This window comes from Ovis canadensis, chromosome 1, assembly GCF_042477335.2.
Source record: "Ovis canadensis isolate MfBH-ARS-UI-01 breed Bighorn chromosome 1, ARS-UI_OviCan_v2, whole genome shotgun sequence".
In the NCBI taxonomy this organism is placed as follows: Eukaryota; Metazoa; Chordata; class Mammalia; order Artiodactyla; family Bovidae; genus Ovis; species Ovis canadensis.
In genome coordinates, this window is record NC_091245.1 from 269,027,940 (window position 1) to 269,044,207 (window position 16,268).

A 16,268-nucleotide genomic window follows, 5' to 3' on the forward strand; every position below is an offset into this window, starting at 1 on the left:
GCTTAATACAGCCCCACATTGTACAGTTAAACCTTGAATTCTGAGGAGCCGGCCTGTCTTGAGGTGTTATTTAGCTGCCCCCACAGAATCCAGAGGAGCTGGCGTCGCGGCATGAGATACGGGCAGGAGCAGCCAGGTGCAGAATTGGAGTCCTGTAGATCTGTGTGGGCACCTCCACCCCAGGGCCGCTCCAGCCCCACCACAGGGCGGCTTCTCGGAGAGCTGGCAGTCAGAGCTCAAGAGAACAGCTCAGATAGGCCTGCTCTGACAGGATCCAGGACTCTAGGGGTCCCGAGGTGGCGCTGTAATCGTCACCTGGCCACCCAACCCCAGGACCACAGTCTTACCACCTCCTGGGAGCTCCGCTGGCCCAATGCCTCCCTTATTCCTTCCTCTGTCATCTGCTTTCAGGGCGCCAAGGGCAACATGGGCGAGCCTGGAGAGCCTGGACAGAAGGGGCGACAGGTAAGTGCCTTCCCCACCCCGGCCCGTCCAGAGGCCCCTGTCCCCAAGGCTGGGGTTGCATCCACCACCCTCTGTTCCTCCACAGGGAGATCCAGGCATCGAAGGCCCCATTGGATTCCCTGGACCCAAGGTAAGTTACTGCTGACTCTGTCTTGGGGGCGGAGACATGGGGACAAGCCAAGGGCTTCCTGCCTCCAGGAGGGGCCAGCCACGGGGTCAGGCTGTGCCCAGCGCAGCCCATCATCCCCGCCCCTGCCCCACAGAAGCGTCACGTTGTCCCTGATGGCACCTGTCCACCAGAGCCTGCCGACACACCCCCTTCTCCTCCCTGGACCTGGTGGGTGGGTCACAGCACTCCGACCGCCTGTGGTAATGCTTCTTTTCTTTCCTTCTGACCTCAGGGTGTTCCTGGTTTCAAAGGCGAGAAGGTGAGATTCCACTCTGGGCATCTGACCTCACCCAGCCTGACTCCCTCAGCTGCATCCTTCAGTGAGCCCAGGGCCCTTCCTGGGACACGAGACCCCACGTCATGCCAGCCGTGACCTCCAGGGCCTCTCTGGCCTCGTGTTTGGTCTGAGGCAGACTCGGCCCGGAGGCAGTGGTATCTGTGATGCGGGAGATCAGCACTAACTGGCCTCTTCCTTCTGCACAGGGCGAGTTTGGAGCCGATGGGCGGAAGGTAAGCAGAGCAGCAGGCGAGGGCAGGGTGCCCACCTTCCCACTGCTCAGAAGGAAGTACCAGGGAGCTAATGGGGTCCCTCCCGTCTCTCCTCCAGGGTGCCCCCGGCCTGGCGGGCAAGAACGGGACAGATGGGCAGAAGGTGAGTACACCATCCCTGGGAGGGGCAGCAGTGCCCATGGAATGAGCATGATCCCTTTCAGACTCTCAGGTCCTTCAGGGGGTGGGCTTCTGGGCCCATCCGCCCACTGCCCACACCTGTGGCTTGGGCAGCCCCTGGTCATGCCTCCTCAATGGACACAGGACAAACAGGGACCTGCATGAGGGGAATGGACATTTGCTGCAGAAAAGCAGGTACTGGCCAGGCAGGAGCTTCCCAGCCTGGCCTGCAGACCTCATGTCTGGCCTGGTTGGGGGTTCACAGACCTGCACGGGTACACACACACACACATGTCACAGGAGACTATGCATGCACGCACACATGCACACACATGGAGGAGACACCACAGACCCCCACGCTCCCGGCCACGCCCCAGGGATGCCCTCCCACCTCCGTGGAAGTGCCACCCTGACAGCCATTCACACAGATGTCCCACAAGGGGTGCCCAGTGTGCCCAGACCTGGCGCCTCTGACCCCTGACATCAGGGCTCGTGTCCCCAAATCCAGCCCTGACGCGTCTTCTGCTCCCCTCTTCTCCTTCAGGGCAAGCTGGGGCGCATTGGACCTCCTGGCTGCAAGGGAGACCCCGGGGATCGGGTGAGTGCAGCCTCGTCAGTCCACCAGCTGTAGCGGGAAGCCAGGTGGCAGGGGCCACAGCGGGGCTCCTCCCCAAGCACCTGTCCTGGACCCCTGCCAGGGTTCAGCCAGGGTTGGGGTCACAACGTGACAAGTGACCTCAGGGCTCCTGAGTCAGATGGAGGGGAGCCTCTCTACAGTCCCAAGGCGCATCCCCCCCACGTTGGCAGCTTGTCTGATTGGCCCACCCAGGCCCAAGGGGTCCCGGCATCCAGTCCAGAGATGGGGTGCTGGTCACCCTCCCCCTGGTCGGCTGGCCCTGAGCTCACAGGGAAAATTCAAGCATGGCCTTGGGCAGGAGCCCAACACAACCCTCTCCCTTCTCTCAGGGCCCTGATGGCTACGTGGGGGAAGCCGGCAGCCCTGGGGAGCGAGGAGACCAAGGCTCAAAGGTAGACGGCCTGGCCACGGCTTGGGCGGGCCAGAGCAGATGGGGCCACCACCCTCCCAGGGCCTTCTCCATGCCCACAGCACCCGGTCTAGACACCCAACAAGAGGCACTATCCCTGCAAACCAGGCCGGGGGCCATGGGGTACCCACACATGGGGGTCATGTGGTGCCTACAATGGGGGCCATGAGGTGCCCACACATGGGGGTCATGGGGTGCCCACACATGGGGGTCGTGGGGTGCCCACACATGGGGGTCATGGGGTGCCCACATGAGGGCAGGGCTTGCTCCATGGACACAGGAGAAGAATCGCAAGCCCCCAGCCCCACCGGGGTCCTGTCCTGCTCCTGGGTCTAAGGAACAAGAGGCTAATTTCTTGATTTCTCCAAACACTTCCAGGGGGACCCTGGCCGCCCAGGACGCAGAGGCCCCCCAGGGGAGAATGGGGCAAAAGGAAGCAAGGCAAGTGTTCCCGGGGGCCCTGCGCTGAGACCCGTGCTACCCACATCGGGGGAAGGAGTGGTGAGGGAGGGAGGGAAGTGGCCGTGCAGGCCAGCCTGGACCCTGAGCACCCCCCCACCCCACCTCTCTGGCCCTGCTGCTGGGTGACCAGGGTATACTGCACCCGAGGCAAATGTGGTCCCTCTGGAGGCAGCGGGCATGAGTCCACTTGGGGCTGGGCCCTGCCCCTGGCCACTGACACATGTGGCCAGGCCATCACTAATTGAGCCATCTCCTCCCCACAGGGCTATCAAGGCAACAATGGAGCCCCAGGAAGTCCTGGCCTGAAAGGAGCCAAGGGTGGGCCTGGGCCCCGAGGACCCAAAGGCGAGCCTGTGAGTTCACACCTGCCCAGCCCCGGGGTGCCCATCCCCCTGGCCCCTCCCTCCTGCTGAACCACCCCAGCACACTCCCTGCTCCGGGCATCTCTGAGCCCAACATCCTCTGGTGTCTCTAAATGTGCCCCTTGTCCCCGTGCCACAGACACCAAGCAGGGCCACCAAAGAGTGGCCTGCAGGGCCCAACCATGCCCCTGCCAGACACTTGGTGCCTGTGAAGTGGCCCTGTGTCCCCATCTCACCCCCCAGCAGAACACCCCTGAGGGCTAAACCTAGACCCAGAGACACACGGGGCCGATCTCCAGGCTAACCCTCAGAGAGGTCGCAGCTTGAGGCCTGGCCTAATCCAGCAGGGACCTGAGTGACCACGCAGAGAGCTGGTCCAAGCTGGTGTCAGTCATGTCACCTGAACCCCCAGCCCGCATCATTCACAAGACTGTTTTCTGCAGGGGCGCAGGGGAGACCCTGGAACCAAGGGCAGCCCAGGCAGTGACGGCCCCAAGGGTGAGAAGGTGAGTGCCTGTGTTAGGGGAGCCTGGGGCATTGTCAGCCATGTCTGTGTCTGCACTGGGGTCTCACTGGGTTGAGGGGCCAACGGGGCCCCCGTAACAAGGGATGACCAACACCCCCTCCACAGTCCACCTCAGAGAACGAAGGTGACCCCCAGGGCTTGACCATCAAGGGGTGCTTCCTGCAGGGTCTGGGAGAGCAGGAGGCACTCCCTGCTGAGGGGCCTGGGCAGGGCCAGTTCCACGCACGCCATGCACAGTTGCGCAGGCTGCACACTGCTCCACCCCCAGCCTCCCCTCCCCTCCCCCACACACGTATTCCTATAGCTGGCGCAGGAGGTCTTGGGATGAAAGCCGAGGGCAGCCAGCTCCCTGTGAAATGTGAGTGAAGGGCTCCAAGGAGGGCTTTCTCCTCTAGACATGAGCGGTGGCTCCTGCCCAGGCTGCACGAGGCTGAGTGGACAGGCCTGCTGTTTCAGCGTCACCCTCCACAGTGTGTGGCCTCCTCCTCCGGGGAGTTAATGATCCCCTCTCCTACCTCTCTCGCATGCAAACCAAACTAACCTGGCCCTTCTTCTCACAGGGGGACCCTGGTCCTGAGGGGCCCCGGGGCCTGGCTGGAGAGGTTGGCAACAAAGGAGCCAAGGCAAGTGGTCATGGCTGGGTGGTCACAGAGGCCACGTGTCCTCCTGCTGGAGGGGCTGTACCAGGAACCCCTGCCCTCCACCCTTCAGACTCAGCCTGAGGGCCCCTGTGGTCAGGGCTGAGGGCCTCTCGGAGGGCAGCACAGCCCCATCTTGCTCACGTCCACAGTGAGTCTCTGAAGCGCCTCGTCCCTCTTCCTTCCAGGGAGATCGTGGTATGCCTGGACCCAGAGGTCCCCAAGGGACTGTCGGAGAGCCTGGGAAACAGGTCAGCAGCAGAACGCTGAGGAGGGCCCCTGGCTCCAGGACCCAGGCCCCTCGCTGCCCTTTGACCTCATCGTCCCCCTTCCCCACCCTGCAGTCCACTTGGGTCCTTCTGTCCTTGGGCAGAAAGGACACTGTCCCCACAAACCGGGGCAGTGGGACAGGGGGCATCTCACACCCTCATCCTGCCCTGGGGGGTCCAGCTTTACCAGATGGGAGGCGGTGTGGGGCCTGGGAGCTGGACATGGCTCGTGGAGAGTAGAGACGTTCAGGATGCCCTGCCCCATGGGGCAGCAGTGTCACCTGGGGGTCAGAGCAGGATGAGGTCAGTCCCCCTCTGTGCCGACTCCCTGCCTCCTTTCTGTTCTCAGGGATCTCGGGGAGACCCTGGTGATGCTGGTCCCCGCGGAGACTCCGGACAGCCTGGCCCCAAGGTATGCCCCCTCCCCACCCTCCAGGATGGGGCGGGAGCCTGACCAAGTCTTCCAGGAATCTACCTGGAAGACTGGTGTGGGAGGACATCAGGGGCCGAGCAGCAACCCCCCCGCCCCGCCACCTCCCCCATTTTCTCACCCTTGGGGGTAGTACGTCCTCCCAAAGCAGGCCCTGCCCATGAGGCCCCTCCCCACCAGCCCCAGGCCAGTCTAGCTGGCTCAGTCTCCACATTTTCCCACTGGACCTGCCCTGACTGGCCTCCTGTGTCCCCCAGGGAGACCCTGGCAGGCCTGGATTCAGCTATCCCGGACCCCGAGGAGCACCTGTAAGTCCTGGCACCTGATGTGGGACAGGTACCGGGGGAGGGCCATGACCAGGGAAGGTTCTTGCTAGTTCCTGCTGGGCCCAGGATGAGGGGATAAGGGCCCGGAGCACCAGCAAGAGAAGAGGCAGGCCTCCTGGAGCCTCAGACCTTCTTCCACAGCCTGCGTGGCTCACCATGAGGGTTGGGATGGGGCTGCAGGGCCTGCCAGCCCTCGGCCCTTGCTGAGTGACCCCTGTGCTTGCCTCCCAGGGAGAGAAGGGCGAGCCGGGCCCCCCTGGCCCCGAGGTACGTACTGTGGTGCATGGGGCCGTCTGTGCGTCTGGCCTCCTCTGAGCTCTGGGGGTGGGAGCTGGCCATGCCCTGAATCTGTGCGGGGTTGCATCTCTGCCAGCACTGCTGAGTCCGGGTTCCTCCTGAAAAAGCTGGCAGTCTGCTGAGGCTGGGGCAGGGGAGCAGTGCTGGGCCACAGAGCTCTCTGCCCTATTAACAAGGGTGTTCTGTGTCACAGGGGGGCAGAGGTGACTTTGGCTTCAAAGGAGAACCTGGGAGGAAAGGCCAGAAGGGAGAGCCTGTGAGTACCTCTGCGCCCAGGGCAGAGCCGTGTGCGGGGACCACCCAGGGCATTGCCAGAGCCCACTTGCCCTTTTCCTTCTCAGGCAGATCCTGGTCCCCCTGGTGAGCCTGGCCCACGAGGGCAGAGAGGAGCCCCAGGACCCGAGGTAGGTCAGTCGCCATGCCTTTGGCCCTGAGGCCCAGCCCCTGGGTCAGCCTGACCAACAGGCACCCAAACTATGTGACCACATGCGGAACGCAGCCCTCGCAGCCTCGGCCATGAGAAGTGTCACCTCTCACTGTCACCCTTCCTCCTCCAGGGAGAGCCTGGCCCCCCGGGAGACCCCGGCCTCACGGTAGGTATCAGCTAGGGTTGGACTCGGGGTCCTCCTTCATCTTAAAATCCTAAGAAAGGGAGCTCAGGGCAGGAGGTGGACAGGGTCGGCAGGCTCCCAGGAAGCACTTCCGGTCCCTCCCCATGGTTCACGCTCTGCCGGGCCCACCCGGCTGTGTTCCAGGAATGCGACGTCATGACCTACGTGCGGGAGACCTGCGGGTGCTGTGGTGAGTCTCGGCCCCCAGGCGGCTACACCAGAGCACTTGTGTCCCTTGGGGCTCCTGTCCAGGGGTCAAGGTCACCTGCCCTAGTCCTGCCCTCCGGGTTGTGTTCACTGTTTCCCATGGTGCACTTGGGTGCACGCCCCTGGCGTCTAAGCGTGTCTCCATGGGCCGGGGGTCAGCGCAGCGACCCTCCCGCCCCTCGGTTCGCCCAGCCCCGCCCTCCTGCGTGGTTCCCGCTGACCCCGCCCCACCGCTCTCCTGGCTCCCGGCAGACTGTGAGAAGCGCTGTGGCGCCTTGGACGTGGTGTTCGTCATCGACAGTTCCGAGAGCATCGGCTACACCAACTTCACCCTGGAGAAGAACTTCGTCATCAACGTGGTCAACAGGCTGGGGGCCATCGCCAAGGACCCCAAGTCGGAGACGGGTCAGCTGCGCCGCAGTGGGCTGGGGCCCGGGAGCGCCCGGCCGCAGCCTTGAGCAGGGGGGCCGGCGCACAGGGTGCCTGGGATCAAGATGGAAGCCCACGGGAGGGGTCTTGGAGGGGACCTAGCTCCACCAAGGCTGACCTCACGCCCGCGCCCGCTGCAGGGACCCGCGTGGGCGTCGTGCAGTACAGCCACGAGGGCACCTTCGAAGCTATCCAGCTGGACGACGAGCGCATCGACTCGCTGTCCAGCTTCAAGGAGGCCGTCAAGAACCTTGAGTGGATCGCTGGCGGCACCTGGACACCCTCGGCCCTCAAGTTCGCCTATAATAAGCTTATCAAGGAGAGCCGGCGCCAGAAGACCCGCGTGTTCGCGGTGGTCATTACAGACGGCCGCCACGACCCCCGGGACGACGACCTCAACCTGCGGGCGCTGTGTAACCACGAAGTGACGGTGACGGCCATCGGCATCGGGGACATGTTCCACGAGAAGCACGAGAGCGAGAACCTGTACTCCATTGCCTGCGACAAGCCGCAGCAGGTGCGCAACATGACGCTCTTCTCCGACCTGGTGGCCGAGAAGTTCATCGATGACATGGAGGACGTGTTGTGCCCGGGTGAGTCCGGGGTGGCGGGGGCGGGGGGTGCGGGGAGAGGGGAGGGAGAGGTGGGGCTGCACGGGGAAGGAGGGGGGAGGCGGGCAGAGAGGAGGAGTGGGGGAGGGGGGAAGAGAGGAGGCGGGAAGAGAGGAGGCGGGGAGAGAGGAGGGGCTCCTGGCCCTGTAGGACCTGAAGGAGTCACCAGGACCCCTGCTTCTTTTCCTCTCTCCTAGATCCCCAGATCGTGTGCCCAGATCTTCCCTGCCAAACAGGTAACGTGGGCGCCGCTGACCCCCAGACAAGTCAGCAGCCAGGGCCGTAGGGAGGGCTGTTCAGGGACCTCAAGAAATGCTGATGCGGCCACCCCCAGGAGAAGCCTCAGGTTCCAGACCTGTGGTAGCCCAGCCTCCAGGATCCCAGCACTTCCAAGGAGGGGGTGGGGGTGCTCAGCCACCCTCCACCTCATGCATGTGGGGAAGGGGAGCTACCCACTGGGCACTGTGCTGGGCTCTCCAGCTACTGGTCTCAAACCCACAGGTGCCCAGAGGAACAGAAACCCCAGGGCTGCCTGGGGCTGAAGCCCCATACATGAAATGGCTGGTCTTAAACCCTCCAGGAGGTGAACACATCCACAGCCCAGGGGCAGCTGGGCGAGGCGGAGGGGCCTCTCCCCCTGACAGCCCCATGCTGCTGCTGCCCGGCATCGCCGGTCTGATCTTCCGTCCGGAAGCAGACGTTTAGGGGGCCATGCCCCCCGCCCGATGTGTTTGCACTAGTGTGAGAGGCTGGGGACCCACAGAGGCTGCTCCAGGGGGTCCCTCAGGCGGGGGATGGGGCCAGGATGGCATCGTCCAGCCCTGCTGGGCATCGAGCTGCTGCCTGCAGGTCTATACTGCAGTGACTGGGCCACGGAGGTGCCCAGGGACACCAGGAGCTGAGCCCCAACGGCTTGCCCTGCCCTCGCCAGCCAGGTCGTAGAGCCAGCTGGATCCTTGTGCTGAGTTGTGGGTGCTGGGCCTGTCCTAGAATTGGGGCCTCCAGGGCTGACTCTGGGAGGTAGGGGCTGCCACAGCAGGCAGGGGCCAGATTGGGCTGGGCTGCTGGTGGGTCCAGTGTTGACGGGAACATGAGGCCTGCGTCCACATCCATGTCTGCCATGAAGTTGGCGCTGGGGCAGGCTCCTTCCAGGCGTCAGATGGACCCCTGGGTAGGTTCAAAGGCTCCAAGGCAGCCTGAGGGGAGGGAGTGCATTGACTTGGGGACAAGGGTCCCTGCTTTTATTCTGACAGAGAACTTCCAAGGAAGTGCTCTTGAGGTTGTACCAGTGACCACGCCATGGCTGATGGCGAGCAGTGGGGGCATCTCAAAGACAGCCTGGGCCTGGGGGCCCCAGAGTCAGCTGGAGACAGTGGTGTGTGGTGCCCAGAGCCACCCAACCCCCAGAGGCTGACCCAGTAGCGCCAGTCCCCATCTCTTCTGGGGCTAAAGGGGCTGGTGTCCCCACAGAGACCCACACAACCCATGGTCTGTGCCCCTGCCGCCCTCAGGATGCCCAAGTCCTCCCAGGGTAGGAGCCCTGTGGTCAGGTGGCCTCTTGAGGGCAGAAACCTGAGCCCAGCCCTGGTGCCAGGGCCCAGCGGTCATCTTGCTGGGGAAGTTTCGAGTCTCACCACGGGCAGGGTCTCTGTAGCTGCTTCTCACAAGCGGAGGCTGGTCCCCCTGTTCCTAGTTACTAAGAGTCTGTCATGAACATGTGTGGGATTTTGTCAGATGCTTTTTCTGCACCTATGATATGATTGGGTGGTGTTTTTTCTTTAGCTTGTCAACATCATGGGCTACAGTCTTTGCATTTTGAATGTTGACCCAGCCTTACAGACCTGACATAAATCCCACTTTGTCATGATGTGTAATATACATACGTGTGTATATATATATATATATACACACACTGTTGGGCTTCCCTGGTGGCTCAGCGAGTAAAGAATCCACTTCGAATACAGGAGACACAGGTTTAACCCCTGGGTTGGGAAGATCCCCTGGAGGAGGGTATGGCAACCCACTCCAGTATTCTTGCCTGAAAAAAATCCCATAGACAGAGGAGCCTGGCAGGCTACAATCCAAAGAGTTGGACATGACTGAACAACTGGACACACATAGATATACACTGTTGGATTCAGTTGCTAGTGCTTTGTTGAAGATCTTTGCATCTGTGCTCCTGAGAGATGAACAGAGCTGTGTGACCTTTCTTGTGTTGTCTTTGGTTTTGATATTAGAGGGATACTGGTCTCCGTCTTGGTGATCTCACTTCTCCTGAGCCTCCAGGACCTGACAGTGAAAGGGAACAGACCCCTGAGAGACCCCTTCTCTCTTCTCCTAACTCTTCCTTTTACTAAACTCACAACCTCATTCTCCTTTTTTTTTTTTTAATTTCCACCTTGTCCTCTTTTTTTTTTTAATATTTATTTGGCTGCATTGGGTCTTGGTTGTGGCATGCTAGGTCTTTGTTACAGCATTTGAACTCTTCATTGTGCATGTGTGATCTAGTTCCCTGACCAGGGAGTGAATCTGGGCCCCTTACACTGGGACTGTGGCATCTTAGCCACCACCAGGGAAGTCCCTCATTTCCTTTCAAATGATTTGAAATTTCCAAGTAAATTAGATACTGTGCCCAGAGAGGAAGAGAGCAGATGTAACTACAGAATGTGCTTCTTGACACGAGTGGACTCCATCCAGCATGCTGAGGGCTGAGCAGACAAGGTGCAGGGGGATGCTGCCCATGCTAGTGCAGCCCTGACCTTCTGGGCCAAGTGGCCCTGTCCACCCAGAGACTCAGCCACTTCTGGGCTTGGACTGACCTGGGTGGCAACTCAGCTGGGGTGGAACCACGAAGCCGCCATCAAAGAGAAACAACGCTGGACACCAGTCAAGGCAGCAAAGGCAGGTTTTCCTCCACGAGAGCTGCTGTAGGAGGGAGGAGAGCCAGGAGGCCTGAGCCTTGCTCCCCACACCAAGGCCAGGGCTCTGGAAGGCTGAGGCCCGAAGGAACGGCACAGAGCAGGGGTGAGGCCATGGGCCGGGCCACCTGGACGAGCTAACTGGACATACCGAGGCCCCCCAAGGACAGGAGGCTTTGGGCCCATTGGGCCCAGAGAGTAGGCCCTGACCTCCCCAGGGACAGGGTAGGTGGAGAGCGAGAGGCTCACCAAGCGATTATTCCTCAGTCCTTGGAGGAATAGGAGACCGAGCTCTGGCTCTGGGCCTAGAGATTTACATCTAAAGGGCAGGGAAGATTTGTCTAAAGAAATTGCTCCAGAGGGGCTCCAGGGGTCACCTGCCTAGCACCCAGTGGGGCTGAAACAGGCAGGAAATTCTCCTGGTGGTGCTGAGGCCATCCCAGGGCAGGCCCTGAGTTGTCAGCAGCCACCAGGCCGGGTCCTTTTCAGCTGTCCGTGCTCAGAGTCTTGCGGTTCTCGAGCTCTTGCTCCATCTCCTCGGGGCTCCCTGAAGCCCCACTTACTTGGCCTTGGCCCTCAGGGCCAACAGATGGGGAGCTGCAGCCTCCCTGGCTCCTCATCTAACCCCTGGCTGAGCCTTTGGCCCCTCCTCGTCTCCGAGGAGAGAAGCGGCCAGAGGCGTGCTCATACCCACCACATCCCTGAAAGGCCTCTCTGGAATCCCCCGCAGATGGACCGTGGCCTGGCGGCGAGCCCCCGGTCACCTTCCTCCGCACGGAAGAGGGCCCGGATGTCTCCTTCCCCAGGACCATCCCCCTGATCCAACAGTTGCTAAACGCCACGGAGCTCACGCAGGACCCAGCTGCCTACTCCAAGCTGGTGGCTGTGCTGGTCTACACCGCGGAGCGGGCCAAGTTCGCCACAGGAAACGAGCGGCAGGACTGGATGGACCTGTTCATTGACACCTTTAAACTGGTGCACAGGGACATCGTGGGGGACCCCGAGACCGCGCTGGCGCTGTGCTAAAGCCGCAGGGTGCAGCCCCACCTGGCTGCATGAGCTCCCGGGGACTGCCTGCGTTACACTGCCAGGCTTGAGACAGCAAGAAGCTGTTCTCTCAGTCTGGAGGCCAGAAGTCCAAAGTCAAGGTGTCCTGGGCCACACACCCCCTGGACCTCTAAGAGAGGGTCCTTCCTGCCTCTCCAGTTCCCCTCTCTGCCTCTGTGGTCATGAGACTTCTCCCTTTCCCCTCTGCCTCCTCCTACAAGGACTCTTGTGGTCGCACTTAGGGCTAGATAACCCAGGATAGTCCCCCACGCCCCCATTTCAAGGGAATTGTTCATTGAATTCCATCTGCAAAGTCCTTTTTTGCCATATAAGGTCACGGTCACAGAATCCAGGATTAGGACCTCTTGGGGGCCATTATCTGGCCAGAAAGAAAGAGAGACCAGCAGAGCCTCACAGACGACCCAGCTCCCGGCTCTACCGCTGGCCTCTGCCCAGGGCCCCTAGGCTCTTGTCCCCTGGCTGAGACATGGAGGAAACCCCCTGCCCATACCACCAGTCCCTACATCTCAGACTCTGCCGGCCAGGGACACAGAGGGAGCTTGCTGGGCACTTTCAGTCCAGCTCGAAGCTGCTCTTCATCTGCACCACCACCAAGATAAGCTGCATCATTAATAAGCTCCTTAAAAAAAAAGAAAAAAAAATCTACTGAAACCCTCGCTCCTCCACGGGGAGCAGCACTCCAAGGACACACCCAAGCGTGTCCTTCAGGTGCTGTGAGCTCATCTCAGATATTCTATAAAAGCTGAAAAGCAAGGTACCTGAGTGTGTGCTGTGGTCAGCAACTTGCTGGGGTGAATTGGTTGCTCGCCGGACTTTGAGGGTGACCCATGTGGCACAGGAGGGTGGGGGTCACCTGGTGCCTACAGGACCCAAAGAGGACCTTGCCCCCCTCATGGTTGCTGCCAAGGGTCAGACGCCTGGGTCAGCATACCTGGGCTATGACCAGAGTCCTTTCCTGCCCAGGTCAGGAGGGGTGATCAAGGGCTGAGGAGCTAGACCCAATTGGGGAGGACCAGCCTGGTCCATGCCGAGCCCCCACGGCGGTTAGAGTTGCGACCTCTGCAGTGGCTTAGGGGAGGGGCTTGGCTGCACATTCCCGGCCTATGGACAGGGACTGAGCCTGTGGTCCCTCCTGTGTGTGGAGTGGGTTTTCAGCCTGTGTAGTGGCATGCCCCCTAGGTCAAGCCTCAACCTGGCAGCAATCTTGCCTGCACACTGTCCAGCATGTCCAGGCTGGTGACTGCCCAGATGAGGGCAAGGGTGTCCTGGCCACACCTGTGCCCACTGGCCTATCAAAGCCTCATCTAGTTGAGGGGCCCCTCTCTCTAACGTTCCCAAGGCTGGAGAGATCTGGCCAGAGGCGGGTCATTGAGTCTGAGGATCTTCTTGAGCTCTTTTTACACAGTCACACCCTCATTCCCCATGGACTGTGATCCTTCGGGGGTGTATCCAATTCTTGGGTCAAAAAAAGGGGCTTTATGGACCCCTCCCATGAGGGCCAGGAGGCTGCTGGGCAGAGATGGTGCTGGTAGAGTGAAAAGGGACCCCTCAGTCTCAGGGTTGGGGACATTTCCTGGTGGCAGCACAACCAAAAGAGACGGTGTCGGTCTGAGGGAGACGGGGTGGGAGTCTGCACCAACGTCCTGGGCGCTGTCAGGTTGGGGAGTTCCCAACGGAGCGGCCTTGGGTCTCGGTGCTCCTGTGGGCGGGGTGAGCCTAAAGAGGCGAGCGCGGGGCGTGGCCCGGCAGGCGCTCCAGGGCCCGGGCCGCCGGGCCTCACGTGGGTCGCCCGCGCACCACCCCTTCTCGCTCCTAGAGCTGTACGTGGCCCAGTGCACACAGCGGCCGGTGGACATCGTCTTCTTGCTGGACGGCTCTGAGCGGCTGGGCGAGCAGAACTTCCACAAGGTGCGGCGCTTCGTGGAGGAGGTGTCCCGACGGCTGACCCTGGCACGCAGGGAAGACGACCCGCTCAACGCGCGTGTGGCATTGCTGCAGTTCGGGGGCCCGCGTGAGCAGCAAGTGGCCTTTCCGCTGACCTCCAACCTGACCGTCATTCAGGAGGCGCTGGCGAGCGCGCGCTACCTCAACTCCTTCTCTCACGTGGGCGCGGGCATCGTGCAGGCCATCAACCAGGTGGTGCAAGGCGCTCGGGCTGGGGCACGCCGCCACGCGGAGCTGTCCTTCGTGTTCCTCACCGACGGAGTCACAGGCAACGACAGCCTGGACGAGGCGGTACACTCCATGCGCAAGCAGAACGTGGTGCCCACCGTGGTGGCCGTGGGTAGCGACGTGGACACGGACGTGCTCTCCAAGATCAGCCTGGGCGACCCGGCCGCCGTCTTCCGCGAGAAAGACTATGACAGCCTGGCCCAGCCCGGCTTCTTCGACAGGTTCATCCGCTGGATCTGCTAGCGCCCCCCTCCCCCAGCCCGCACCCCCACCAGGCCCCGGGCCCCAGCCCCATGACTCCTGCCCCACAGGCTCTGTCCTCTTGTCCATGGTGCTACTCTGACCCCACTGAGAGGTCCAGCCGCTGAGGACTGAGTCTCCACGTATGGGTATAAAGTCAGGAGCGAAGGACCCTGGCCCACCCAGCTCCTACTGGGAATCCCATAGCTTTGGGCACCCCAGCCCTCCTCCCCTCTTCATCATCTGCCCTGGCCCCGCCCTCTATGCCCTCCCAGGAACCCAGAGGCTTCCTGGGGTGCACTTCTCCAGTGGACCTCCCTCAGCCCAGCCTCATTCACAGACTCATCCTTCCCCCCAACCCCTCCCCCGCAAAGGCTCTCTGCCAGCCCCAGCAGACCCCCTGCCGCTTTTGGGTCTCTAGGGGTCACCTTCCCCATCAGACTGAGCTGTGATAGCAGGCCCCATACCTCCCTGTGTGCACACACCCCAGTCCAATAAAGGCTTTGACCCCTCTTGCTCCCCAGCTTCCAAGTGACTGTACCAATAGGGATTCACGTAACCCCCAGGACTGATCATATCGCTGGGGCCCCTGGATTGTTCTGTGCACCGAGATGTTGCTGGGCCTGGCCCCGTGTCCTTCCGTGTTCTGGGCTGAAGTGTGTCTCTCTTCCTCGAACTCCCAACATTCAAGTTCTTCCAGACACTGCACTCCCAAGGGACAGGATGGCCTCAGCCATGGAATTCACCTCTCTAGTTGACTCTGGGCTGCAAACAACGTACTTGGTTGATGAAATCTCACTCTGTCCCCGGACCAGGGCCAGAGTGCTTTAGGGACACTTGTTGGTGTTTGCACGACGATATTTGTGGATAGAGATAGATGGTGGAGAGATGATGAAGAGGTGATAGAGATAGAGGGTAGATAGATAAGTGATAGAAAAAGATGATGGGTAGGTAGGTTGATTGATTGATGGGTATATTGATGATTTTAACAGAGTGATAGACGATAGATACAGATAGGAGAAATGAGACAGAGGCGGGTTTTTTCTGGCAGCCTCGGTGACTTTGTGTTCAGATACCCAGGTATTTTAAGTTCACCCTCTGGGAAGTGCCCTCTTAAACCCGGGCTGTTTATCATCTGCAGGGCCTGGCCTAGCAAAGGTCTCCAACATGGGGTCTTAAACACAGTCTGGAGGCCAGCGGTTGACCAGGTGTCCAGGTGTCTGCAGGGCCACCATCCCCCCCAAGGCTCTTGGGAGGGATCCTTCCAGGTCCTCCAGCTCCTGTCGCCCCTCGACCTGCAGCATCCCTTAGACCTTCACACATGTTCTCCCGGCCCGTCTGTGTCCACGATTCCCTTTCGCACACGGACGTAGTCATGTTGGATTAGAGCCCATTCCACCCAGGATGACCTCATCTCAGCTAATCACAGATGCCATGACTCTACTTCCAAATAAGGTCAAATTCTGAGGTGGGGGCTAGGACTTGGACATGGGAGTTTGGGGAAGGGAGACACAGTTCGGCTCAGGACATGGGGAGGGGGCATGAGACTGACTCACTCCGCCTCTCCTCATCTGCCTGTGCAGCCTGCAGCTAGAGGGCAGGATATCCCACCAAGTACCTTCCCTTCCTTCTCCCCTCTCTCCCCCTAGAGAACTCGACAAAATGCTAGCAGGGGACAGAGAAGAGTGCCCCAGGTCTCAGAGCGCAGTGCTGGTGCCTGTGAACTTCCAGGGGTCATGGCAGGGTGGAGGGGAGGGGATGGCAGGGGTCCCTCCCTCCAGGTCTCCAGAGTTCTGCCCACTGGGCCTGCACAGGTCCCCTCTGCAGAGGGAAGGACACTCTCTCTCTCTCTCTCTCTCTCTCTCTCTCTCTGTGATGCTGGTGAGTGGGGGGCCAGGTTCCTTCCAGGGCACAGGCCACCCTAGACAGCTGCAGTGTGCTCGCCACACTGGCATCCCCCAGGTTCTTCCCTGAGGGCCCCAACCTCCCCAGAGGCCAAGGGCACAGCTCCCTCTCAGGGCTGTTCTCTGAGCCCCCACGTGCCCAGCTCTCAGCCCTTGGGGGACCCCCAGACTCACTCTCTGCCACATACACGTGCTGAAATAATGGTTTCCTACAAGGCCCTTTACTCCACACACACAGGACACCCTCAGACCTCTAGCAAGGCCGGGTTTGCAGGGCCTTCCCGCTCTGCCTGCTCACCCCCACCCAACCCTACTCAGTGTGGATCCTCTCCCCTGAAAGCAGTGGACATGAGTGAAGGAGACCCAGCAAAGATGAACCCAAATGGGCTCACTTGGGGCAAAGGTCACAAAAGGAAGCCCACAGAGTTGCCACAGGACCCACAGGACAG

General features: G+C 61.0%; 1 protein-coding gene across 4 annotated transcripts in view; it reads left to right on the forward strand.

The window, feature by feature from the left end:
• COL6A2 (collagen type VI alpha 2 chain) overlaps positions 1-14,432 on the forward strand; it is a 32,212-nt gene extending 17,780 nt beyond the window's left edge. Inside the window, exons 6-28 of one of the 4 annotated variants that reach the window (XM_069567070.1) lie at positions 412-465; positions 551-595; positions 867-893; positions 1,118-1,144; positions 1,242-1,286; positions 1,848-1,901; positions 2,270-2,332; positions 2,728-2,790; positions 3,075-3,164; positions 3,617-3,679; positions 4,260-4,322; positions 4,526-4,588; positions 4,956-5,018; positions 5,294-5,344; positions 5,594-5,629; positions 5,853-5,915; positions 6,001-6,063; positions 6,217-6,252; positions 6,415-6,460; positions 6,730-6,882; positions 7,047-7,499; positions 7,715-7,753; positions 13,320-14,432. In XM_069567070.1, coding sequence (XP_069423171.1) covers positions 412-465; positions 551-595; positions 867-893; positions 1,118-1,144; positions 1,242-1,286; positions 1,848-1,901; positions 2,270-2,332; positions 2,728-2,790; positions 3,075-3,164; positions 3,617-3,679; positions 4,260-4,322; positions 4,526-4,588; positions 4,956-5,018; positions 5,294-5,344; positions 5,594-5,629; positions 5,853-5,915; positions 6,001-6,063; positions 6,217-6,252; positions 6,415-6,460; positions 6,730-6,882; positions 7,047-7,499; positions 7,715-7,753; positions 13,320-13,918 — 2,259 coding nt within the window. In that variant the 3' untranslated portion in view covers positions 13,919-14,432. Of the gene's footprint in view, positions 1-411; positions 466-550; positions 596-866; positions 894-1,117; positions 1,145-1,241; positions 1,287-1,847; positions 1,902-2,269; positions 2,333-2,727; positions 2,791-3,074; positions 3,165-3,616; positions 3,680-4,259; positions 4,327-4,525; positions 4,589-4,955; positions 5,019-5,293; positions 5,345-5,593; positions 5,630-5,852; positions 5,916-6,000; positions 6,064-6,216; positions 6,253-6,414; positions 6,461-6,729; positions 6,883-7,046; positions 7,500-7,714; positions 7,754-11,165 lie in introns of all 4 variants that reach the window. The other 3 variants (XM_069567052.1, XM_069567046.1, XM_069567059.1) reach the window with 3 other exon arrangements.
• Positions 14,433-16,268: the final 1,836 nt, after the last annotated feature.